The sequence below is a fragment of the Lagenorhynchus albirostris genome, chromosome 19, assembly GCF_949774975.1.
Source record: "Lagenorhynchus albirostris chromosome 19, mLagAlb1.1, whole genome shotgun sequence".
Lineage (NCBI taxonomy): Eukaryota > Metazoa > Chordata > Mammalia > Artiodactyla > Delphinidae > Lagenorhynchus > Lagenorhynchus albirostris.
Window position 1 is genome coordinate 60380957 of NC_083113.1, and position 24885 is coordinate 60405841.

General features: G+C 51.0%; 1 protein-coding gene across 1 annotated transcript in view; it reads right to left on the reverse strand.

Annotated features, from left to right (window-relative positions):
- The window catches only part of FANCA (FA complementation group A), a 50787-nt gene that overhangs the window by 4766 nt on the left and 21136 nt on the right, over positions 1-24885 (reverse strand). The window contains exons 18-35 of the mRNA XM_060131428.1: positions 24776-24864; positions 24101-24161; positions 23961-24010; positions 16002-16078; positions 14361-14474; positions 12568-12704; positions 12161-12231; positions 11719-11815; positions 11141-11328; positions 9753-9849; positions 8652-8828; positions 7495-7568; positions 6025-6153; positions 3739-3823; positions 2334-2497; positions 1767-1872; positions 831-887; positions 595-699 (exon numbers count right to left, since the gene is read on the reverse strand). Coding sequence (XP_059987411.1) covers positions 595-699; positions 831-887; positions 1767-1872; positions 2334-2497; positions 3739-3823; positions 6025-6153; positions 7495-7568; positions 8652-8828; positions 9753-9849; positions 11141-11328; positions 11719-11815; positions 12161-12231; positions 12568-12704; positions 14361-14474; positions 16002-16078; positions 23961-24010; positions 24101-24161; positions 24776-24864 — 1878 coding nt within the window. The remainder of the gene's footprint in view (positions 1-594; positions 700-830; positions 888-1766; positions 1873-2333; positions 2498-3738; positions 3824-6024; positions 6154-7494; positions 7569-8651; positions 8829-9752; positions 9850-11140; positions 11329-11718; positions 11816-12160; positions 12232-12567; positions 12705-14360; positions 14475-16001; positions 16079-23960; positions 24011-24100; positions 24162-24775; positions 24865-24885) is intronic.

Sequence of the window (24885 nt, forward strand, 5' to 3'; positions counted from 1 at the left end):
GTGATGCTGGCGATCTGCGTGGGCAACGTCTGCCCACAGGCCGACACCCCCAGAGCCTGTCTCCCGCTCATCAAGTGCTTCATAACCGCAAGGACAGCGTCTCATTTAAGGTCCAAAGCAGCTCCGTGAGGCGTGCTCATCCTCATCCGCGGAGGATGCAGGATGTGGACAGAGGATGGCCCGGTCCTTGGGCGGCCCTGCTGAGCTGCAGAGCCGTGAGCCAGAGGCCACAGCCGCCCAGGGAGCCAGCAAGGAATGCGCTGCGTCCTCCCTCCCGACAAAACTGAGAAGGGGTGAGAAAGCCCGCGTGGGAGCCCCACCCGTGGAACGTCCAGAGAAGGCCGGGCCAGCAGGGGCTGGGGCAGCAGCCGGACCAGCAGAGCAGCAGTCCCCGCTCAGCTCCAGTCAGCACAGAGCAAGTAGGAGTGCGAACGGCTCCGGGCACAGAGACTCCCGAGGAGCCCCACCCCAACTCCTGTGGTCTGTCCCAACTGCTCCTGGTGCAGCTTCCCCTGAGTCACGCTGCCAGGAAGCCCTGGGCGGACCCCGGCTGCGCCAGGTCCAGGAACGCCCCTGAAAAGATGGGGAGCCTACCAGAGCAGAGGTCAGAAGCAAGGGGCACTGGGTCTGGCAGGCAGTCAGGGTCAGGTCGGCTGCCAGGGAGGGGTCTCTGCTTCGTAAACAGGCATTGAGGAGCCCCTGCGGGGAGACACGCCCGCACGCAGGGTTTGCACGCGGACCAGGGCCCCAGGAGCTGCCACGCGCCAAGGGCCCAGCCCTGGGGTCTGAGTGAGCAGCGACGCTGGAGGGGCAGAGGGAAAGGAAATTACCCTGAAGAAGTGGGCCGTGATGTCGTGGGTCAGGGCGCCGTCGTGGGAGAAGTTTCTCTGCACAACAGTAGAGGCCAGTGAGGAAGCACGCGCAGGACAGGGCGGGCAGCTGCTGGGGGCTCCAGCACGTAAGGACACGCGGCAGGATGGTACCGCCACGGTCCACGGAGGGCTGGCTCCGTGTGGCTTCGCGTCCACCCCCGTGCCCGCCAGCCGTGGCGCAAACCCCGTGGGCCCAGGCGGGCGGGCCAGGTGCCGTCCCTGCCGTGTCCTCCCTGGCTGCTTTCACAGGCCGTTCTCAAGGCTCGAAGGGAAACAGCCTTTAGAACGAACTTAAAGAAAATCTCATTTCTGCTGCTTCCCCAGTTACCTTTTAAAGTTCCACACAAATGAACAGAACCTCAGGTCAAGCTCTAGTCACGTGTGCATTTCTAGAAAGTGGGAACCATCTTTGGTGTAGAAGCCGTTCCCCTGCAGTGGGCAGGGGAGCACTTATGCACGGCACCTCCCTGACCCTGACCGCGTGCAGGTCACAGGGATGTCACCCTTTGGAGCCCCTGACAAGAGCTGGGGCACCATCTGGCTTCCGTGCCCCCAAAAGAAACCGACGGAGGGGAGGCAAGGCGGGCAGGATGGTCTGCACATGCAGGGCCCAAGCTGGTCACCCTGCGGAAGGTTCCGTGAAGGAGTCGTGCTCCGGAGGACGAGGCTGCCCGGTCGCTAGCCTCGCAGGCCGGTGCCGAGCCAGGTGAAGGGCTCACCCGCAGCTCCGAGCGCCACGTCCTACCCTCAGAGACCCGGCGTGGGCAGGCAGGACATGCACTGAGGCGTTGGCTCCACGTGACCACGGATGCGCTGGTGAGTTTTCCAGAGCCAGCCTGGGGTGCCCACGTAGCCCCTCAACCCCACAGCCCAGCTCACTTGCCCTGCGCCTACCAGCTCCGAGTTGACCAAGTGGAAGAAGTCATCGCAGTCGGGGGCGGCCAGCTGCTCCAAGCGGGGGCTGCCGACAAGCACGGAGGGGGGCAGGCCGAGGAGGATGCTGCGAGGAGGGAGGCATGGACGGTGACCCCGAGAGCTACGCTCGGAGCACAGCCAACCCTCCCAGCCCGCTCGGAACTGGCCCTGGTCTGCGGCCTGTTGCCCTGCTGGGCCGACGGACACTCACTGTGTGTCCCCAGACCAGGTGTGATGTTACACGATGACCAAGGGCAGGGAGCAGCGTGTTAACCAACCAGTTCACGAGACCGGGAAGGACATCACGGCTCAGCCGTGATGCAGTGAGGACCCTGAGCGCACATTCCACACGAGGTCTTTGAACTGAGGGGTTTCTGAAGCCCAGGAGGAGAACTTTCACCCCCAGTTGCTTTCACACCTCTAGACCCTGCTCTCCAGGGGACCCGGGGAAGATGCCGTCCCAGGCTGGGGCGGGGGCCAGAGACGAGCGACTAGTGGGAAGAGACCCCAAAGTGAAGACAGACCCTGGGGCACCAGCCGTGTTACCGTTTGCACATGAGCAGCTCCTGCTGTCGCTGCAGGCGGCTGGCCACGTCCCACCCTCGAGCCAGGGCCTGGAGGCGTCTGCAGAAAACTCCAAAGAGGAAGTGGCCCCGGGGAGCAGCATGGCCGAGGCGCGCTGGGCCCTGCTCCAGGCCAGCAGCCATCTCCTGAAGAGAGCACGGCCAGAGGCAGAAACCCTGGGGCCTCTCACTCCCAGCAGGGCCCCGAGTGCAACTAGCCTTTTCACTTGGAAATGACTGAACAACTGCAGGATTTTGCAAAAATGAAGAAAGAACAGTGCAAAGAACACCCTTCCCCAGACTCCCCATGGCTGACACTTCACCCGTTTATCACCTGCTCCCCTGTGCAGGTGGGGGGTGTGCACAGCCTGAGGGTGAATCACACAAGTGAGGCGCGCACACAGCCTGCAGGCACACGTGTGTTGTCTCACCCCCCAGATGCAGAGCACCCGTCTCATCATCACCCCGTCATCTGTGACCCCAACCCCACGTCTCCCGCTGTGTCTGCCCTCACAGGTCACCTTCTTCCACGTTCAGTTATGACGGACGTGGAGGACAAAGGTCAAGATGAGGGCTTGGGGGACTCGGGTCCTTTCTCTGTGGGATGCTTTACTCATTTTTAAGTACATTTTCCCAGTGCTCCAGACCACATCCTCCATGATTTCTCTTTCATTCCCCACATGTTCTAAAGTCAGGCACTTTTTTAAGAGTGACAGCGGGAACACCGAATCCTATTATACAGAATTGCACGTACTCTTCCAAAGTTACAGACCCCCAGTGCACACTGTGGACGAGGATGCAGGATGGGGCCTTGCTCTGCACTCTGACCCCAGAGTTCACGCTCAAGAGATCTGGGGAGAGCAGGATGCTGACAGAAACGCCCCTTTCACTTCAACGTGAGAAACACGGTTTCTGCACTCTCCTAAAAGTGCTCCTGCCTTGCTGCCAAGTGACCCGGGAGACAGGAGAGTCTCCCAGCCTCCGACATCTGCAAACTCCTGATCCTCGGCCAGGTGGAGGGTTATTTATGTCAATCCTCAGAGCCTGACCTCCCAACGCAGCACCAGGAGTTACAAAGCAGAGAACAGGAGTAGCAGCCACGCTGCTGCCAAAGTCAGTATCTTTACTTCCTGTTCTCAAATTTTAAACGTCCTAAAGCCTGGAGATGCTTCCCATATTACAGTTTTCGTTTCCGTGTTCCTGTGATGTTCACGGTGAGGTGAGTTCACAGAGCACGTGGCCTCTCTGGTCTAAGCCATTGTGTATGTGACTCAAGCTTTCGTTCTGGTCAGGTTCCTTAGGACTCACTGGATATTCATAATAAATATCTTAATAGCACGTGGCTTAAATGCAGTGGACACACTTGAGTTTTACATCTTCTAACTCACCTGCAATCTGGAAAAAATATCGCGATTTCCTGTGCAGCCACCAAGAACCAAATCAGAATTCTCTGAGCGACCATAACTCCTTGAACTGAAATGAAAACACAGTGAAAGCCTCCTAAGTGTCTCCTAACTGTGCTGGGCTGCCTGCTTCTCCTCCTGCCTCCAGAGTGGCCTGTGGTCACAGGGCCAGGACGTACCCGGAGACTGCAGGACACTCACGGTGTGCCAACAACAGCAAAAAGCCAGCAACCAACTCAAGCAACACATCAAAACAATTACATGCCACGACCAAGTGGGATTTATCCCAAGAATGCAAGGTTGGCTCAACATGCAAGAATCAATTAATGCAATAAACATATGAGTAGAATAAAAACCAAAAACCACACAGATAAAGCATTAAATTAAATGCTATACCCTTTCATGATTTAAAAAAAAACAAAAAACAAAACAAAAAAAAACTAGGAGTAAAAGGGACCTTCCTCAACCTGTCAAAGGGCATCTATGAAAAACCCTCAGTTCACACCGTTCTTAATGATGAAAACTGTCCTCCTAAGATCAGGACCAGGACAACTGTCCGCTCATACCACTTCCAGTCAACACTGCCCTGTCAAGTTCTGGCCAGGACAATTCAGCAAATAAATAAATCAGTACATATAAGGCATCCGGATTGGAAAAGAAAAAGTTAAGCCATCTCTACTGGCAGATTTCAAGACCTTTCATATAGAAAATCCTAAAGAATTCACAATAAAAAACCATCAGAGCAAATAAGTGAAATTAAAGCAATGAACCTATGGTGCTAAAAAGAATAAAATACTTAATAAATTTAATCAGGGAGATGCAAGAGTTGTGTGCTAAAAACTATAAGATATTGTTGAAAATATTAAAGATGACCTTAATAAATGGAAAGCCACCCCATGTTCATGGATAGGAAGATGGCAATGCTACCCAAACTGATCTACAGATACAATGCCGTCATTATCAGAACCTCATCTCATTTTGCAGAAAGTGATAAGTTGATCCTAAAATTCAGGTGGAAGTGCAAGGGACCCAGAATAGCCAAAAAAAATCCTGAAAAAGGACAAAGTTGGAGGATTTCACATTTTCCAATTTTTAAAATTTATTTATTTTTGGCCATGGCACATGGCTCGTTGGAACTTGTTACCCGACCAGGGGTTGAACCCAGGCCCTTAGCAGTGAAAGTGCAGAGTCCTAACCACTGGACCACCAAGAAATCCCCACATTTTCCAATTTTAAAACTTACTACAAAGCTATAGTAATCAAAATGGTGTGGTCCTGGCACAAGGATAGACATATAGGTAAGTAGAATAGAATCAGGAGTCCAGGAGTGAACTCTCACATGTATGGCTAATGGACTTTCCACAGGAGTTCCAAGACCATTCAACAGGGAAAGGGCAGTCTCTTCAACAAAAGGGGACAACTGGATATCCACATACAGAAGAATGGGGCCAGATCCCTACCTCACACCATATAAAAAATTAATGCAGAATGGATCAAAGGCCTAAAAATAAGAGCTAAATCTAAAAATAGATGAATAAGCCTTCTTCAAAATTTAAAACTTTTGTGCATCAAAGTACCCCTTCTAGGGAGTGAACCGATGACTCATGGAATGAAAGAAAATATCTGCAACTCATATGTCTGGTAAGGACCAAGTATCTAGAGTATATAAAGAACTCTTATGACTCAATAAGCAAATAACCCAATTTTAAGTAGGCAAAGGATCTGATTAGACATTTGTCCAAAAAAGGTAACACAAATGGTCAACCAGCACGTGAAAAGATGCTCAACATCATAAGCCATCAGGGAAAAGCAAATCAAAACCATAATGAGATAACACGACGTACCACCTCGACACAGCAACCACGAGGACGATGAGAAAAACAGGCCACGTCAGAAGGCCACACCTGGCACAGCCCATTTGGTACCAGGAACGCCTGCCTTTCATGGCAGGCAGTCCACGCCAGTGCTCCCTGCACTGTGGGTGACAACACTGGTGCCCACCACTTGCTTGACCTTTTATTCTCATCACATTTGCTAATAACCCTGATACCAGGAGACAAAGCAGAAAGACCAGGTCACTGCCACTGGCAAATCTAGGCACAGAGAGAAAGCTGATTCCGGAAGCTTGCCTTTATCTCGAAAACCCAAACTTGCGATCAGGATATGTTTAACTGTGCTCTGTATAACACAAACTGGACTGAGAGAAATAAAAACGTTCTTAGAGCTACCAAAATCAAAAGACAGACTCTTCGGGGCACTAACATTCCTAACCTTTGGCAGAAGTCCATGAGCACGTCGACAAGCGTGGCACAGGCGACTTCCAGGTCTCCATCGCAGCCCCCGGTGGCAGAGGGCGCGGGGAGGAAGTGCTGGTGGATGGCCCACTGGTGGAAGTCCTGCCTGCAATGCAAATGCCAGGGTCTGTGCTGCGGGAGGCACGGGCCAGGGTCTGCTTCAGCCAGGGGTGACGGACTGCATGCAGGTCCACAGCTGCTGAGCTGGGGGTGGAGCGGGTGCCTGCACTGTCCCAGGCCCACCAGCAAAGCATCCACACATGGACCAGGCTCCGTGGTGCTGAAACCACAGCACAGACAGCCACCAACACTGCAGTCTGTTCCTGCAGGAATAACAGGACCCAAGCAGGACCTCCCCATGTGACCACGAGGGGCAGGGAGCGAGCCGCCAAAGCCTGTTTGGAACTGCAATCAGGAGACGGAAGGAGGCCCTGAACAGGACCCACACCATCAACACACAGTGACCTGAGGGTGAGTTAAGAAGGGGTCCTATGGAGCCGCAGGCCAGAAAACTAGTTCCTTCTTTCCCTCCTGGCAAGGAAGGAAGCGCACAGGAGGCAGGCCGCGCACAAACCTGAAAGGTGGAAGCGCCCACTGAGCTGGGAAAGGAAGCGGGTCATCCCTCCCATTGCCCATCACTGTCCTTCCTTATTCTACTTGTTCCGTCAGATTCTGACACCACGACACAGCACCCCCGTGTTCAGGGACGTCTCTGACCACTCCAAGTGTGGTGGCTTGAGGACAGCCACCTCTGGCTTCTGCACCCCCTGACCCACCCCCAAACCCACGGCCCCTCAGCACCTGCTCGAGGCCAGGATAGCACACCTGACGTCTTGGCGGTCTCAGTCACCAGCCCCGGGACTCACATGGGTCTCAGACTCTGATTCGCTCACCCCTGGTGCCGCGCCTCAAAGCCAGCACTCGGCAAGGCGCTGCCCACCCTCCCCTCTGCTTCCCTGGCTGGCCGACACCAGCTGAGACCCTCCAGGGCTTCCCCACTGTGGCCCTCCCCAGGCGCAGCCTTCTCTGATCCTTGCCCGCCGGCACCAGCTCCCAAAGCCCCATCTGGTGTCTTCAGTGCCCTCTAATCCACCTTATTTATCACCCTGCCCGCCCCCAGGCTCACACAGGGCCCGGTTCTGCACAGTTCCTGTGAAGAACGGCTTAGGGGCGTTGGGGCAGAGTGCAAGTGGGAAGCCCTGTATGTGCCTCGTGTGCCCCATCTGTCTTGTTCACACTGCATCCCCAGCTTCTAGAACATTCTAGAAGTGTCTGGCAAACTGTAGGTCAATAAATGTTTCTCAAATAAAAGAATGAATAAAATTGTACTCATACACTTATGTTAAACTGAACATTACACTGAGGATACAATGACAAAACTTAGACTTAAAAGACAGTGTAGAAAACTGTATTAACACTTTAAAGGGTAGATCCTTTAAACACTTACCTTTCTGTATCTGAAAGAGAATCAACTTCAGGCTGAATTTCTAGTTCCAGCTGTAACCAGTCTCTGTAAGTCAACTGAGAGAGAAGGACCAAGTGACCACCACAGCAAGGACAGAGCACAGAAGCCACAGGTTGGGGCTGTGACGCTGCCCTATCTCACATTAGCTGGAGATCTCCTGTGTGTCTGTCAGAAATATCGTCCTATGCCATCTCCCAGGGTTAGACTGGGAGGCTGGCACCAAGCCCAGATGAAGAATCAGTCATTTAACTCTGCACGTGAAGCTAACCAAAACTGTTCAAACTGGTATTTAAACTCAGTCCTCAACGCCGCTGCCTGGTCCTGGACAGCCCGCAGCATCTGCACAACAATCACTTTCTAGCTCACTGAGCTGTGCAAATGACCAAAAGATAAACTTGATGTGACAACATGCTTCCAACAGTCACAGCTCCACGCGTCAACATAGACTAACCTCAAAACCTCACACCGCTGACACAGAGAAGGAAGGTCTAGTACATGTTGGGAATTAGGAGCAAGAGAAATAGAAACTAAATGCACAAAATATAAAGTGTAGCCATGTCTAGACACCATGTTGTATTTGAATAATTTTTGTGCCAATAAATGACATCAGAATTCAAAAACAAAAAAAACCTCACACTGTGTATAACGTGTCTCAGGGACACGCATGCAGCACACGCAGTGTGTGTAAACGCCGGGGCTGCGCGGCACCAGCAGGGACGTGTGTGTAGACAGTGATCGAGGCACGGCTGCTCCTGCCTCGTTGCTCCTGGCATCAGGCAGATGGTCAGACCTACTCTTGTATGACTGATTATTAACAATAAAAGAGTTGAAAAACATATACAATAAAACGACACAACTTCTTCTCTAAAGACCAGAACAAGCAGGCAAACATCCAAGAAATAAATGAAAAGTTATGAAGAGGTGGCAGAAACAGTCACATGGGCACGTTGTCTGAGCGGCCAAGCTTCCGGTGACTGTGCTTGGAGACACCCGGCCCCAGCTCACGGGCTGGCAGGCATGTGTCAAATCTGACGATCCCAGGAGTGATTTCTGTCGGGTCAGGCCCGCCGCCCATGTCCTGCGCCCACGGAGCCCAGAGCGTGGAGGAGCAAAGCAGCGGAAGGGACAGTGGGACCTACATGGAGTCCCTCCTGCTTCAGCAGTTCCCGCAAGGTCCTCTGCTTCCACAGGCAGAGAGCGGCTCGCTGCCAGTCCACGGAGGGCAGGCACAGGGGCCGCCAGGGAGAGCTGGCCGGGTCTTCCCAAGAGGGAGGGTCTCGGGCCTCTGAGAACCATCTGAACACCATGAACTGGAACTGAAAAAAGACAGTGGCGTGTGTGCTGTGAGACTGAGGAAACACGCAGGGGCCTGGCTGCGCCCGGCTGGCAGCGAGGAGCCCCTGGTCTTGGTGGGCAGCCAGCCCTGACCACACATCTCTGAGCTGCCATGCCCTGCAGCCGCGCACGGCCGTCACGCGCGACCCGCGGGCACCGGCATTCTAAGAAGTGTGCTCACTGGCTACAGGAGATGCTCCCTCAGTGATGCACTGAGCCGCACATCTTTGCCTTAGGAGGTCGCACCCCCACCCTCATGCTGACAGAGCCACAGGCTGCTCGAGGGGACCTCGGGGAGCTTGGGACACAGGGCGAGGACTTCCTCTTCTGGGCCGCTCCTCCGGATCTCTATCCCACACTTTAAAATGTCGGCACCTGGGACCGGGAGCACAGGGGCACCTGGACCCCAGGCTGCTCCTGACGCGGTGGAGCTCCCAGCAGCGCCCAGGAGCCCGACGCGGAGCCTGGAACTCTGAACCAGGCTCGAACCTCATGGGAGACGTGCCCTAAAGCTCTGCAGGCGCAGCAACACTGGTTCCCGCTGTGACGGCACCGCCGCCTTTGACGCTGAGGATTCTAACACGCGGCTTCCCAGGCCGTCTTCAGAGGAAGCGCAGGGTGCTTCTTTAAATGCTGACACACTTTCTATGAACGGCAATCTTCTAACTTGCCTACTTCATAAATAAGGAGGGACATCTGTAGCTGTCACCTGCCAGCCCCTCCTCTTAACTCAGATGGAAGGAAAAGGCAATGTTCAACCCAAGCAGACGGCAGGGTGGCGCCAGGAGACAAGTCTGCTACGAACGAGGCCGGTGCCGGGATGGAGGCGACACGGGCTTCAGGCCAGAAACCCGTACAAGACTGGAACTTACAGGAGAGCAGAAAAAGGAACCCACAAGACTCACCTTTTTTATAAGGCCTGGAGACAAACAGCTGTACGAGATGTCACGTGACTGGGAAGAAAACTTACACAAAGAATAAGAAATTGCCGCTGTACAAAATCTGAAAATAGAAAACAGATTATAACACAGAAATGGGGTCCACGCAAAACAACAGGTGGAAGAAGAGCGTGAACTGCACAACGTGAACTGAGGGCCTCCCAGCCCGACGGCCGCTCGGCGCTCAGCCTCAGGCCCAGCCAGGCCGGCTCCTCCGAGCCCTCGGGAAGAGCCCCCAGTCAGGCCGTCTGGCCTGAGCTCTTTCCACGTTGATGAGAGACTCAGAAAACACATGAACACGCAGGCTCTGCACGTAAGGGCTTGCTTTCCCAGCGTGTCCAGAGCCACGGTCAGAACCAAGGGAATGAAGTGAGGAGGTGCGAGGTGGGTGTTCCCCGTGTGATTGCGTAAGGCTCTCGTTCATCTGCATGATGGCAAATTATTCACTGTTCCCGCCTAAAAGAACCTCAGAGCCAGAGTGAAGCATGTCCGGTTTCCAACTCAGCCTCTGCCTGCCCATGGCGGGCTGTGACGTGTGGGAGGGAGAGGCTGCCGAGAACAGAGGTGACCATGAGGCCCAGAGAGTCAGGACTGTGGCGAGGAAGGGGCCCGACTCCCAGTGCGGACTTGTCAGTGGTGCTGCTGTGGATGGCGCGGACAGCTGGCGGGCACTGGTCCCAGGCCGCGTTCCTGTGCTCAGCTCTCCCTGTCTCTCCTAATGCCAGCTCAGTCCGTGAGCCGCGACCCTGGTCCCAACATCTCCCACCGGAGCCTCCGGCTTCCGTCCTGACCTCAGCAGCCACAGGAAGCCCTTCGGGCCTGAGTCACACGTGGACTCCCCAGGCCTCTGCCCATGGGATGGCCACTCTCACCCAACCCCCGCCCATCTCTCACAGCCGCCGACCCCAGGCTACGGGCTCCCTGCGACTCACCAGGTCCCGGGAGGGGGCCTAGCACGCAGTGTGCAGCGAGTGGATGAGCACATAACTGGACGATGGGTCTCAAAACCCTCTGGATGGGACAGCTGTGTGTGTAGAAACCTCCCCCAGAGAAAGCTGTTCACCACAGGGACCCCGGAACCTAACCTGAGGAGGGGCAGGTCCAGCCAGCCGCCGGCCACCTGACCTGGAGAAGGGCACCTGCAGCCCACTGTGAGCATCTTGAAAAGCAGGTAGCAAAGTAGGGTGATCTCACTTTTCTAACTGAAGATACCAACACACACATAAATACACCCAAGACAAGGTTCTGGAAGGGTACAGACCAACACGGTAAAGACTGGTCATCTGTAGAGCATGTGTGTCTGTGCTAATTTTGTCTGATGAACGTGTGTTACTTTTGACAAGAGGGACACTCACTTCAGACACAGGGCTGAGGACTCCTGGGTCCTACAGGGCAGGAGGATGTCGAAGAGCTCGGGGACGGGCAGGACCCTGGCAGGGGTGGGAGGGCCCACATGCACCTCCGGGAGGGCAGACCTGGACTCGCCGAGGTGGACGGCCAGGGCAGCCAACCCCACCACATGTGAGGCACTCAGGCTCGGGCCCTAAAATAGGAAAGAAGAGTGGTTCAGGGACTTCCCTGGTAGTCCAGTGGCTAAAGACTCCACGCTCCCAATGCAGGGGGGCAGGGTTCAATCCCTGGTCAGGGAACGAGATCCCACATGCCGCAAGTAAGAGCCCACATGCCGCAACTAAGAGCCCGCGTGCCTCAACTAAAGATCCCGCATGCCGCAACTAAAGATTCTGTGTGCTACAACTAAGAGCCCATGTGCCGCAACTAAAGAGCCTACATGCCGCAACTAAGAGCCCAGATGCCCCAATGAAGACCGGGCGCAGCCACATGCATACATACGTACATACGTAGATAAATACAGAAATATTTAAAAAGAAAAGAGGTTCAGCGTTGTGGGGGCTGGAGGAGGTGGCAGCCCTACCTGGTGATGGAGCAGTTGGCAGAGCCGGCTGAGCAGAGCCGGCAGGAGCCTGCGTCTGCACAGGGTCCTCACGAAGTGGGCGGCCCAGGGGCCCTGCCTGTGGGGACAGCCACAGAGAACAGTGGCAGCGGCCAGGCCTGGCCCTGCACTGCCCGCCTGGAGCCTGGTGGATGAGCAGTCAGGCACCAGAGACTGAAGAAAGAACCAGGCTGTTCCCCAACCAGGAGGGTCTCCTGTTGCGACGCTGACCGTCGCCACGCCCCTGCTAGATAAGTCAGCCCCCCCCCCACCCAGGCCCTTCCCCAGCGCAGCACGAAGTCGGGGGGCAGGACCAGGGCCCCAGGCTCAGAGCTGGACCAGGAACGACGGCCACTCTCATCACGAGCACCCAGGCCGCCCCAGGACAGCTCCAAACCACCCGGTGAGACCGCCTAGCCTCTACCTGTCTGGTGGGGCAACGCTGGAGGCCGCCATGAGGTTCTGACAGAAAGACGTCAGCAGAAGGTCCACGACCTGAGAGAGGAGAGGTCTCAGGGCCGCAAACCCACATCACAGCGTTTCCACCCTGGACGTACAGGGCCACAGTGGAGCTGACGAGACTGGAAAACGAGCCCCCATCCGGAGAAGAGGCTGCAACGCCTCAGCACAGGAATCCCCAAACCCTGGGAGGGGCCCCCAGGGGTCATCACGGAGCTTCTCAGCAGAGAGCAGGGTCAGCAAACCTGCCCACAAAGGGCCACGAGCAGCCTCTGCCACAACTTCCTCCCAAACACAGAGTCTGTACGCAAACGGCAGCACCGGCCCGAAACCCTCAACTCACATGTGGTCTCCCTGGTGCCCCACACTCACCCTCTGCTCCCACGGCTGCAGCTTGGGGGCCCGGACGCTGAGCTGAACCGGGGCCCCCTCGAAGTCGCTGTCATCCTCGCCGAGGCCCAGGGCGGAGCGGAGCTGTTCAGAGATCACTGCCATCTGAGCCAACAACGCTGCAAGGCAGGGACCGGCGCCATGAGCAGGGGCGCCATCCACCACCTCAGGGGCCACACTCTCAACTGACCCTGGGGCCGCTCTCGTCCCCGCCCGGCCAGCAGCGGAACCACTTTTCTGCAGTGCAGGTGGCCAGGCTTCTCCGAGGGGCTGGCATAGCTCTTCACGTCACCACAGCCCCTGTGTCTATACCCCGCGCCCCTCGCCCCTCGCCCGCCAGCCACCTCTGCACACACTGACACCCACTGCGGCCGCCCGGCCCGGCCTCAGCAGCTCTGCCAGCACAGGGACTCACAGGCCTGGCTGGCTGACCATCTTGCGGCAGCGCTGGGGCCCCACACAGGCCTCGACCTCCCCAAGAACCACGTACTGCAGGAGCAGAGTTTGGAAGGGTCACGCTGACCATGAGGGGACATCCTGGGCCCTCAGGACAACCACGGTGGAGGCAGAGCTAACAGTGCAGAGCTGGGGCTGCCGACCCTCCACCACAGGTGAAAATCTGTGCGTAACTTCTGACCCGAAGCTTAACTCCTCACAGCCTTCCGTGTATTTTGCATGTCATGTGAATCTACGTGTATTTTATGCATTCACGACATACCTAATTTTCTCAACATTTCTAGGCAATGTGGTTTATCTGAAATTTTTGCAATTGTCATTTATCTCAAAAAATTTTCCAGTATATTTACCGAAAATAATCTGCATATACTGAGTGGACCCACACAGTTAAAAACTGTGTTGCGGACTTCCCTGGTGGCGCAGTGGTTAAGAATCCGCCTGCCAATGCAGGGGACACGGGTTCCAGCCCTGTCCAGGAAGATCCCACATGCCGCGGAGCAACTAAGCCCCCGTGCGCCACAACTACTGAGCCTGCGCTCTAGAGCCCGTGAGCCACAACTACTGAAGCCCGTGTGCCTAGAGCCCGTGCTCCGCAACAAGCAAAGTCACCGCGATGAGAAGCCCGTGCACCGCAACGAAGAGCAGCCCCCGCTCGCCACAACTAGAGAAAGCCCACGGGCAGCAACGAAGACCCAGCGCAGCCAAAAATAAATTTAAAAAAACCGAACTGTGTTGTTCAAGGGTCAACTGTATTTCCTCCGTGAGACTCTCATAGGAATTAAATGAATTCATAATAAATAAACATCTACTGAAGTTACTAGGTGAAAGCATGCCTTATGTATTTTAGTTTCTGCATTTAGCATAGCAAAACTCTAAAAACACCGGAACCTAACATTTTACTTGTGGACCACTATGGCCACTGAGCACTTTGAACTGCTCACGCCTGTCCTCCAGGCCCCTCATAGGAAACAGTCCCAGAAGCAGAGGCCCAGTGCTGAAGAGCACAGCCACCCAGGCAGTAAAGGAAGGAGACAACGCAGCTTTCCTCCTCTATGTCTCCTGTCCCACCGAGACGCCAGGTAGCAGAATAACCATATTCTACCCAGACATTGGGACAGCCTGAGTGTCAGAAAGGAGGCACGCTCCACACCCACCAGGCCGTGGTCAGGTTCACTACCAGATGCTGAACTGCAGGGAAAATGCACTGACCACTGCTACTATGGGCAACAGAGCAGCCTCAAGCTCTGAGCACGTCAGGACTGGCCTGTGCACCCACGGGCACCCACTGCGGACGGCCCGACCCACAGCCCTGGCCTCACCGTCACGCTGGGTGGGATCTGTCACTGAGGCCCTGAGCTCTCGCAGGGCAGTTGTGAGCAGACCCAGCGGCTCCTCCTTACAGCTGGGCTCCACCTCCCTCTGCGAGGCTGCATCTGAGAGACAGGAGATAATTTTAACAATTAAACAGGTTAGATCAGATAGGAAGCACACGGAACTGACGCTGTCCCTGGCTTCTCCCTGCAGAGGGCACACAGAGGACTGGGGCCCTATGAGGAGGGAAGTGAAACGCTCTCCCTGGACGGCGGATGTTAATGTCCTATCAAAGTTAAAACATTCATTCATTTAAGAAAAACCATGGTTCTATACACACTATCGCCACAAGTGTAAAAAGCAGGTATGTAATGAACGAAGACCAAATGCATGTGGAGGGAGGCTGGGCGGGGAGAGCAGAATTATGTACAGATGATGGTTTAGTCCCTGTTTCTCAAAATTTAAGTAACATTGTGATATTGTTTTTTACAACAGGATGTTAAAATCAGTATATTAGAGGTGATTACCAGTCCTCAACACACATTTAGTAGGTTTACTAAAAAATATTAGCCCTATGAGATACAGCATTAGGAAACATTCTAGAAGCCCCAAAAGCAGGACCATGGGGTTAGGAAAGGAGGGCAAGGCCTCACTCAACGGTGGACACAGCCCTACGGCCCCCTTGGCATCCTGTCTGCAAGATGTTTCGATACTGGTCCAAACAGGTGTGGGTCTCCCTGGCTGTCAGAAACTGTGGAAGATTGTGCAAGGAGGGTTCTGGCAGACAGAATTAGAAAACAGAGCTGCAGTTGCTCATGCAGCCTAACTGGCCCTGCAGGCGTCAGAGGGATTGACCAGCAAACAGCTGCACCATTTCAACACCGACAGACCAGGCCCTGTCCGGATGGCGCCTCGTTCCTGGGGCGATGGGGTGCGGACAGCCTGCCCAGCTGCTCCAAGCAATGATGCACGCTTTCACACACTGGCCCACATCACTGTCCCCTAGAAGCAGAAAGATCCCCAACCGTCCAAACGGCCAAAGAGCCATGGCAGACCCCCTACTAGGACACGGTGCAGAACAAGCACCACGGGCCTCAGGCCTGGCTGGTCACCTGACTTTAAAGCTCGAATTCAGGGCTTCCCTGGTGGCGCAGTGGTTGAGAGTCCGCCTGCCGATGCAGGGGACACGGGTTTGTGCCCTGGTCTGGGAAGATCCCACATGCCACGGAGTGGCTGGGCCCGTGAGCCATGGCCGCTGAGCCTGTGCGTCCGGAGCCTGTGCTCCGCAATGGGAGAGGCCACAACAGTGAGAGGCCTGCGTAACGCAAAAAAAAAAAAAAAAAAAGCTCGAATTCAGACAGGCAAACAGAAGCCACATGACAGCCTCAGCGGGGCACACAAAGATGAGAAATGGTCAAGTGGATTTTGTACTGCATGTGTGTTCAGGGAGTGACATCACAGGCAGCCCTCCTGGTGTCACAGCTGTCCCAGGGCTGGTGCTGGGCAGTCTCTGAAGCCACAGCTGTGACCAGACCCAGCATGACAGAAGCAGACCAGATGGACCAAGGTGCCACCGACACGTCTCGTGGTCAGGGAAGTGGAGGTGAGATGTGGGCACGTCTGGGGACCAAGCGACCCACTGACCTTACCTTCTGGCTTCTTCTCTCCGACAGTGGAGCAGGCTTGGCGGTAGGTGGAGTATAAGGAGGGGGGAATTTTATCTGCTCTGGATCAGAAGAAAACATTAAAATAGTCAACTATGACTCAAATTAATTCTCAAGCTTACAATCCCAAAGACTATCATAAAACAGAAATATGCAACAGAGTAAATCTAAACAAATTATACAACACCCCACAGCATGACCCTATGTTTAGGAAAAACATTGTCCATATGGACTTAAACGGTCCTGACTACTTCATATGTCCTATATAAACATCTCCCAACAGTAGGTTTTGTTGTGTAGTGAGATCATAAATGATTTTCACGTCTCTCATTCAAGTTTTGGTAATTCCCAAATTTTAAAGGTGAACTTATATGACTTTTAATGAAGAATGCTAACTAAGGAAAACATCCAGTCAATGTCATTAAACATACAAGTCCCGTGATGAGGACACGGGGCACCTGCAGGGCACGGACACAGCTGGCATGCTGTCGTGGCACAGCAGTCAGCACAAGGACGAGAGCCACGGAGCGCCCCCGCCCCCAGCAGTGCTGCAAACCGTGACGACGACATTCAAGTAGAACAGAGACGTAGCTGTGGCCCAGAGTGAGAATCCACACCTCCACACCGGGACTGGAGGGAGGCAGGGAATCTGGCTGGAGACGAGGAACTGAGGGCACCACCCACTGCCCTGGGGACTGGAAAGCCTTCAGTTTAAAAAACAGAAACCGAAAAGAAGAAAAGAAAAAACAGAAACCAACGCAAATAAAAAGAAAGAACAAATTCAAGGAAACGGAGAAATTCACAGAAAAGAAACTGTCAGTCATCACTTTTATTAGTATCTTCAGAGAGGTAAGACAAAACACTGCAGCTGTGAAACAAGAATGGACTGCTAGGGGCTTCCCTGGTGGCGCAGTGGTTAAGAATCTGCCTGCCAATGCAGTGGACATGGGTTCGAGCCCTGGTCTGGGAAGGTCCCACGTGCCGTGGAGCAACTAAGCCCGTGCGCCACAACTCCTGCGCTCCAGAGCCCACAAGCCACAACTACTGAGCCCAACTGCCATAACTACTGCAGCCCGCACGCCTAGAGCCCATGCTCTGCAACAAGAGAAGCCACCACAGTGAGAAGCCCGCACACCACAATGAAGAGTAGCCCCTGCTCACCAGCAGAGAAAGCCTGCGTGCAACAACAAAGACCCAACACAGCCTAAATAGATAAATTAATTAAATTAAAATTTTAAAAGAAGAATGGACTGCTGTACAAAGGAATATCTGATGACAGAAATGAAACACTCAGTAAAAGAACTTGCAGATAAACTTGAAGAAATCTCTCAGAAAGGAGAGGAAAAACAAAACAAAACAGATACGCAAAATAGGACAAAAGAGAAAAACATCAGAAGACAATACAGGAGATCTAATATCTAAAACATAGCAGTTCTAAGAAGAAAAAGGACATAAAGAGGACACATCTGCAGAGAAATAAACCAAGTAGAAATAATCAGCTTCAAAATAATCCAGAATGCTGGGTGGGTAAGTGAGTTTGAAGGCTATAGATGAAACAAGATTGCCCATTTATTGATAACAAATCTGGGTGATAGATTCTATTCTGCTTTTCTGTCTTAAATTTTTCATAAAAAAAAGGTTTTAAGTATCCAAGAAAATCCCTTAGTACTGAAGGATATGAATTTCCAGAGTAAAAAGCCCACCATGTGCCCAGCCCAGAAATAAAATTAGACCCACAATGAAATACACTGCTATAAAATTTCAGAACACAGGGAACAAAGAAAAGGCACTACAGGCCTCCAGAAAGAAAAACACAGATTCCCATGCAAAGAGTCAGAAACTGTAAGTTTCTAACATCTCAGTCGCAACAATGGAAGCTAGAAGTCAATGGAGTGACTCTTAACAATTTGAGGGAAAATAATTTCCAACTTAGATTTCTATACCCAAACTACCTATCAAATGTGAGGGCTAAATAAGGTGTCGAAAAATCTACCTCACACCCATCCTTTTGTAAGAAGCTTCAATAGGGTGTTTTCCACCAAGACAAAGGAGTAAACCAAGAAAGAGGATGATCTCGGGCATAGAAAGGAGAAGCCAGCACAAGCCAGAGCAAAGGACGTCAGTCTCCAGGTGACGCTGAAGGAAGATACAAGGGTGACAGCGGTCTTAGAGGCATAACAAGCTACTGGGTCAGAGTGAAGCAGGTCAGAAGGCTCTAGAAGAGATTTCCCAAAGATACAACCGTTGGGATACTTGATTCTGAACAAGAGAACATTTAGACAACTGGTAGAGTTTCCAGTGAATCATGATATGTACAAGGAAAACTAAGATAAAACAAAGATAATTATAAACTCCAGAGAAAACAGAAAGTAACGATTCCTAATGATCAACTCTGAATACTGTTTAGATAGCCTTAAAAAACAGGGGTTTTTGTGGTTGTTTTTTTTTTTTTTTGCGGTATGCAGGCCTCTCACTGTTGTGGCCCCTCCTGCCGCGGAGCACAGGCCCTGGACGCAGCCAGGCTCATGGGCCCAGCCGCTCCGCGGCATGTGGGTTCCTCCCGGACCGGGGCACGAACCCGTGTCCCCTGCATCGGCAGGCGGACTCTCAACCACTGCGCTACCAGGGAAGCCCTAAAAAGCAATTTTTCAAAACCAACACAGGAAGGGCAGCTATGTGTATTGGTAAAGGAAAGAAAACTAAAACAGAAAAATTAATACCAAAATAATAATGTTATATGGAGATTCAGGGCGAAATATCGAAAAATCAGTTGAGTTGAAAATGCTTGCTTCCAGAAAGAAAGTGAAGTGGCAGGGATGGGTGGGGAGTGGCTATTTCTCTCTCTCTTTTTTTAAAAAATAAATTTTTTTATTTTATCTTATTTTTGGCTGCATTGGGTCTTTGTTGCTGCACACGGGCTTTCTCTAGTTGTGGCGAGTGGGGGCTACTCTTCGTTGTGGTGAGCAGGCTTCTCATTGCAGTGGCTTCTCTTGTTGGGAGCACGGGCTCTAGGTGCTCAGGCTCAGTAGTTGTGGCACACAGGCTCAGTAGTTGTGGCTCGTGGGCTCTAGAGCGCAGGCTCAGTAGTTGTGGCGCACGGGCTTAGTTGCTCCGCGGCATGTGGGATCGTCCCAGACCAGGGCTAGAACCCATGTCTCCTGCATTGGCAGGCAGATTCTTAACCACTGCTCCACCAGGGAAGCCCCTGGCTATTTCTCTTAATAAACTTCATAGAAGTATCTGACTCTTTAACTTTAAAAAAAAAAATTTATTCAAGTATAGCTGAATTACAATGTGTGTTAATTTCTGCTGTACAGCAAAGTGACCCAGTAATACATATATATATATTCTTTTTCATATTCTTTTCCAATATGGTTTATCACAGGATACTGAATATAGTTCCCTGTGCTATAAGTGGGACCTTGTTGTTTATTAATTCCATATATAATGGTTTGCATCTGCTAATCCCAAACTCCCACTCCATTCCTCCCCGTCCACACCCCTGCACTCCCCAGCAACAAGTCTGTTCTCTATGTCTGTGAGTCTGTCACTGTTTCATTTGTGTCATAGTTTAGATTCCACACATAAGTGATATCATATGGTATTTGTCTTTCTCTGTCTGACTTACTTCGCTTAGTATGATTATCTCCAGGTCCATCCATGTTGCTGCCAGGACTCTTTAATCTATATCTATATTTAACTCTGACAAAACTCGTTTTTAAAGATTAGAAATAAATATGTCAAAAAATTAGGGACTTCCCTGGTGGCGCAGTGGTTGGGAATCCACCTACCAATGCACAGGACATGTGATCCCACATGCCGTGGATCAACTAAGCCCATGAGCCACAACTACTGAGCCCATGTACCAAAACTACTGAAGCCCGCGCGCCTAGAGCCCATGCTCCTCAACAAGAGAAGCCACCGCAATAAGAAGCCCACGCACTGCAACAAAGAGTAGCCCCTGCTCTCCACAACTACAGATAGCCTGCGTGCAGCAACAAAGATCCAACGCAGCCAATAAAAAAAAAATTAAGAAGGCATACCATACAAATACCAAAAAAAAAAAAGCCGGTTTTAATAGCAGACAAAACAGAAACTAAGGTAAAAAGCCTAACAGAGACATTACCTAATAACAAAGGGAAAAACACCCATCAAGAGAAGCCTGTATTTTAACAATTACAAACTTTCTTGCAACAAGACAAATCTGACAGAATTATAAAGAGAAAATGACAAAATCACAACCACCTCCACAATAAACTGATAAACCAAAGACACAGAAAACTATTCAGGATACAGAAAACTTGAGAATAAGCAAAATTTAACAGACAGACCCTACAGTCCCAAACTGAAGGACATGTGTTGTTTTCAAGGATGCGCGGAATGTCTGCAAATTCCAAGCAAATTCTGAAAGGAAGTCTTGACTAGTAGAAAAAACTCCATATAAAGTGAATCATATTCTTTGTGAAACATGAAATTAACATTGGAATTCAACAATAAAAACTCATGGGCAAACACCTAAATGTTTAAAATTTTTTTAAATTTACTTAAAACTAACTTACAAATTATGAGAAAATCATAGCACAATGGTTGAGTATTTACTTAGAACTGACCGACAGTGTAAGAACTACACATTGAAACTTCTGGAAGGTGGCTAAAGTGATATCTGGAGGTAAATTTATTAAAATATGCCTGTTTTAAAACACAAGTTATAAAACAATAAATTAAACCACCACTTTAAGAAGTTATAAAAGGAACAACATAGTAAACCGAGAGAAAACAAAAGGTAAATAATAAAGTTAAAATCTAAAAACAAATAGAAGATTTTTTTTAAAACAGCAGGGAGGGGCTTCCCTGGTGGCACAGCAGTTGAGAATCCGCCTGCCAATGCAGGGGACATGGGTTCGAGCCCTGGTCCGGGAGGATCCCACATGCCGCAGAGCAGCTAAACCCATGCACCACAACTACTGAGCCTGCGCTCTAGAGCCCGCAAGCCACAATTACTGAGCCCGTATGCCACAACTACTGAAGCCCGCGCACCTAGAGCCCACGCTCCACAACAAGAGAAGCCACCGCAATGAGAAGCCTGCGCACCGCAACGAAGAGTAGCCCTGGCTCGCCACAACCAGAGAAAAACCCACGTGCAGCAACGAAGACCCAACGCAGCCAAAAATAAATAAATTTATTTAAAAAAAAAAAAACAGCAGGGAGGCGGTTTCTCTGGTGGCGCAGTGGTTAAGAATCCGCCTCCAATGCAGGGGACATGGGTTCGAGCCCTGGTCTGGGAGGATCCCACATGCCACAGAGCAGCTAAACCCATGCACCACAACTACTTAGCCTGAAGTCTAGAGCCCGCGAGCCACAACTACTGAGCCCACGTGCCACAACTACTGCAGCCCGTGTGCCTAGAGCCCGTGCTCCGCAGCAGGAGAGGCCACCTCAATGAGAAGCCCCAACTCGCCACAACTAGAGAAAAGCCCATGCACGGCAGCAAAGACCCAATGCAGCCAAAGATAAAAATAATAAAATAAATAAATTTATTAAAAAAACCCAAAACAGCAGGAAGGACACAATATTAAAAGCTGGTTATGTGATAAAATTAATAAAACAGACAAGTCTTTAAGTAATGAATGAGTCATAAAAAAAGGCAAAATTAACACTAGCATGAAAAAAATTTTAAGGGATGAAAAGTACAGATGAGGTAGACAAATTTTTTAAATCACAGTAGAATATCATGAAAATGATATACATCAATAGATTTGCAAACTTAGATGAAATGGACAATTTTCTAGAAATATATATAAAAGCTAACTCGAGAATAGAAAACCTGACTAAACCAATAACCATTCAAGAAACTGAGTCAGCAGCCAAAAGTTTCGCCTCCACAAAAGACACCAGGAACAGATGATTTTGCAGCCAGATTTTACCAAACCTTAAGGGACACATGATCCCTGTGTGACAAACTATTTCAGGGGACAGGAAAGAGGGAAGGCTACCCGGTTTGTTCCATGAGGAACCAAATACCTTAATGGCAAAGCAGCCAAGGTGAGTGTAACAAAATGAGACACAGATGCCTGAACTCTAAATAAAGTATCAGTAAACCAAATTCAGCAGTTCATAAAACAAAAAACTGTTACCAATTAGGGGGTATTCCAGGAACGCAAAGACAGTGGAAAAACCTATCAATGTAATTATCACATAGCCGATGACAGGAGAACAGCACAATCATCTTAAGGTTGCCAAAAAAAAAAGCATGAATTCCTGCTAAAAGTCCTTAGCGAATTCACAGAGGGAACTCTTTTAATATGGTAAGGAGAATATATATATATATATATATATATATATATATATATATATATACACACACACACATACATATAAATGGTAAAACTCTCGAAGCAGTCCTGTTTCAGCCAGGAACAAGACGCGAGGCCAGCTTTCACTCCTACGATTGCTCATTATACTAAAATCCTACCCAATACAGTGACAAACACCGAGAGGCATAATAATCAGACAGGAGGAGGCAAACTTGATCTTGTGGACAGCGTGACTGCGTAGAAAATCTCACCACCCGTTAGGAGTAAGTTCAACAGTTAACGGAAACAAGGGCACCTACACCTCAGCAACAGCTGATGAAGAAGCCAGAAAAGAACATGCAGTTCACAACAAAAGCTAGGTACCGAGTAGCAAGGCTGACAACAATTTACAAGAGTTTTATAAAGAAAAAACACTAGTAAAAGACTTGAATAAACAAAGATGTACTGTGTTCCTGGAAGGAAAAACTCAGTACCATAATAAAGCCAAATACCCTCAAGTTAACCTATAGAATCAATGAAACTGCACTCAAAATTTTCAAGCTTTCATGGGGATACAGCCAAGGGTGTTCACTGAAGCACCGCTAACAGAACACAAACGTGAAGTAACCCAAGGGTCCAACTCCAGGGTGGTGAGTGCATCTATTTATTCCGTAGGCATGTGGCCTGCACCCGGGGGGGTGCGACGCGGCAGTCTGCAGACACAACAGAACTCCACACAGCATTAAACAAACCAGAGCACACGACCAGCGGGGGGAGTGAAAATGCAAGTCACAGAACAACACACACTGCTATCATATCCACTTTGAAAACACACAAGAGCACACTGTGTGGTGTGTTTGTGTGTGGACACGATTTACAGTTATAAACATATAAAACAAAGGATAAAAAATAGAGGAAAAATTTATGCACCAACTTCAGAATAATGATTTTCTTGGAGGAAAAGGGGAGGGGATCAGAGACCTGGGGTAAGATGTATCTGGACTATTTCAAGGAAAAAAAGGAAAGATAGCAAAAATATTAATGCAAATGGGGCATAGGGGTGTTTTTTTTACTGGTCTCTTTACTTTTGGAATATCTTATGCCAAAAATAAATAGAAGTAAGGATCCCAGAGAATGGCCTAATCATAAGATGAAAAAGCTTGTTTTTACTTTCTAGGCCCTTTATCTTTTCAATCTTCTCACAGGACCCATCACTTCCCATAAGACACTGGGAAACAGGGTTGATCGTTTTCTGTTTCTACCACCTCTCTGCTCCTGGAGGTCCTCAGTGTGAGCCGGGGGATGGGACCCCCGTTCTACACGTGGTCTCCACTCTCCCCAAATCATCACAGTGGAAGGCTTTCACCTCTCCCTTTTCCCTCTTTCCTTAAATTCTCCTCCTTTCCCAATGATTATGTAGCAAAAACACTATTTTCTTTAATTCCTAGACTAATCATCCTAAAAGTTCATTGAAAAATGCTAAGTTGTGATATTCAGAATCAAAGAAATTTTCTTTTTAACATTTTAACCGACTAATTTTGAGCCAACTTTTTATAAGTAAAGCATACATGTGACAAAACACATTTCTCTACAGAAGAGCCACAGCTCCTTGCGCTGTTAGCCCCCAGACGAGCCACGCTGCCATGCATACCTCCTCAGGGACTCTATGAGAGCGGCCCGGGAATCAGGGACCCTCGGGAGCTGAGAGGGAAGACAGGACTTGGGTGAGACGCCGACAGGGACCCCGCTCTCTGCCGACCCAGCCCCACGTTCACGGCGACGTGTACTGACCACTCGCGGTGTGAGCAGGGCGGGGAGAAAGTGGGACAGGTAGTAGGACCTCCGGAATATGCTGCAACAGAAAAGGCCAGGCTCAGGGGTGCCCCACCTCGACCAGAGGACCCTCAGTGAGGGCAATGACCGTCCAGGGCCGTCCCTGCAGGCCAGAGCGTGGGCCACGTGGTGTCACGTTTCAAGGCTATGACATTATATCACGTTTTCAAGTTTTCTTTCCCACTGTTTTGGGACATTTCACACAAAGGGAACTCTGTGCTGGTGACCTGCACCCTGAGAGTCTGGAGGATTCTAGATGCACGTCCCTGGAACCTGGGTTCATCCGCGGCCACGAGGTCGACTGTGGGAGCTGGAAGCTGTGAGCGTTTCTCAGAGGCAAAGCCTTAAGAAAGCTACCCCACAGCTACCCCGTACTGGTAGCAACCAGAATTCAACGTGTTTTGGCGTCACACCAAATTCAACAAAATTTTGCTATTCAACTCCCTGTGCTGGCTTCACACGGTCACCGTTGAAGCATGAACAAGGAAAGTCATCGTGGCCACAGGGAGGGCCTGTCTGGTCCCTCTGAACAGTCTGTGCTGCGGGGCGCCTGGGCTTTCCGCAAGGGAGCTCATGTCACAGCAGGGGCTCAGCAGCACCTGCCCACCAGCCCTTCCGGCAGGGTAACCCCACCTGGCCTCCAGGACGGCGGCGGGAATCTTCCCCGTGTGTTCAAACACCATGATGGCCTTCTCAACATCCTGGGCCGCTTGGCAGCGGGGCTGGCTCCAAGTGGGGAGGAC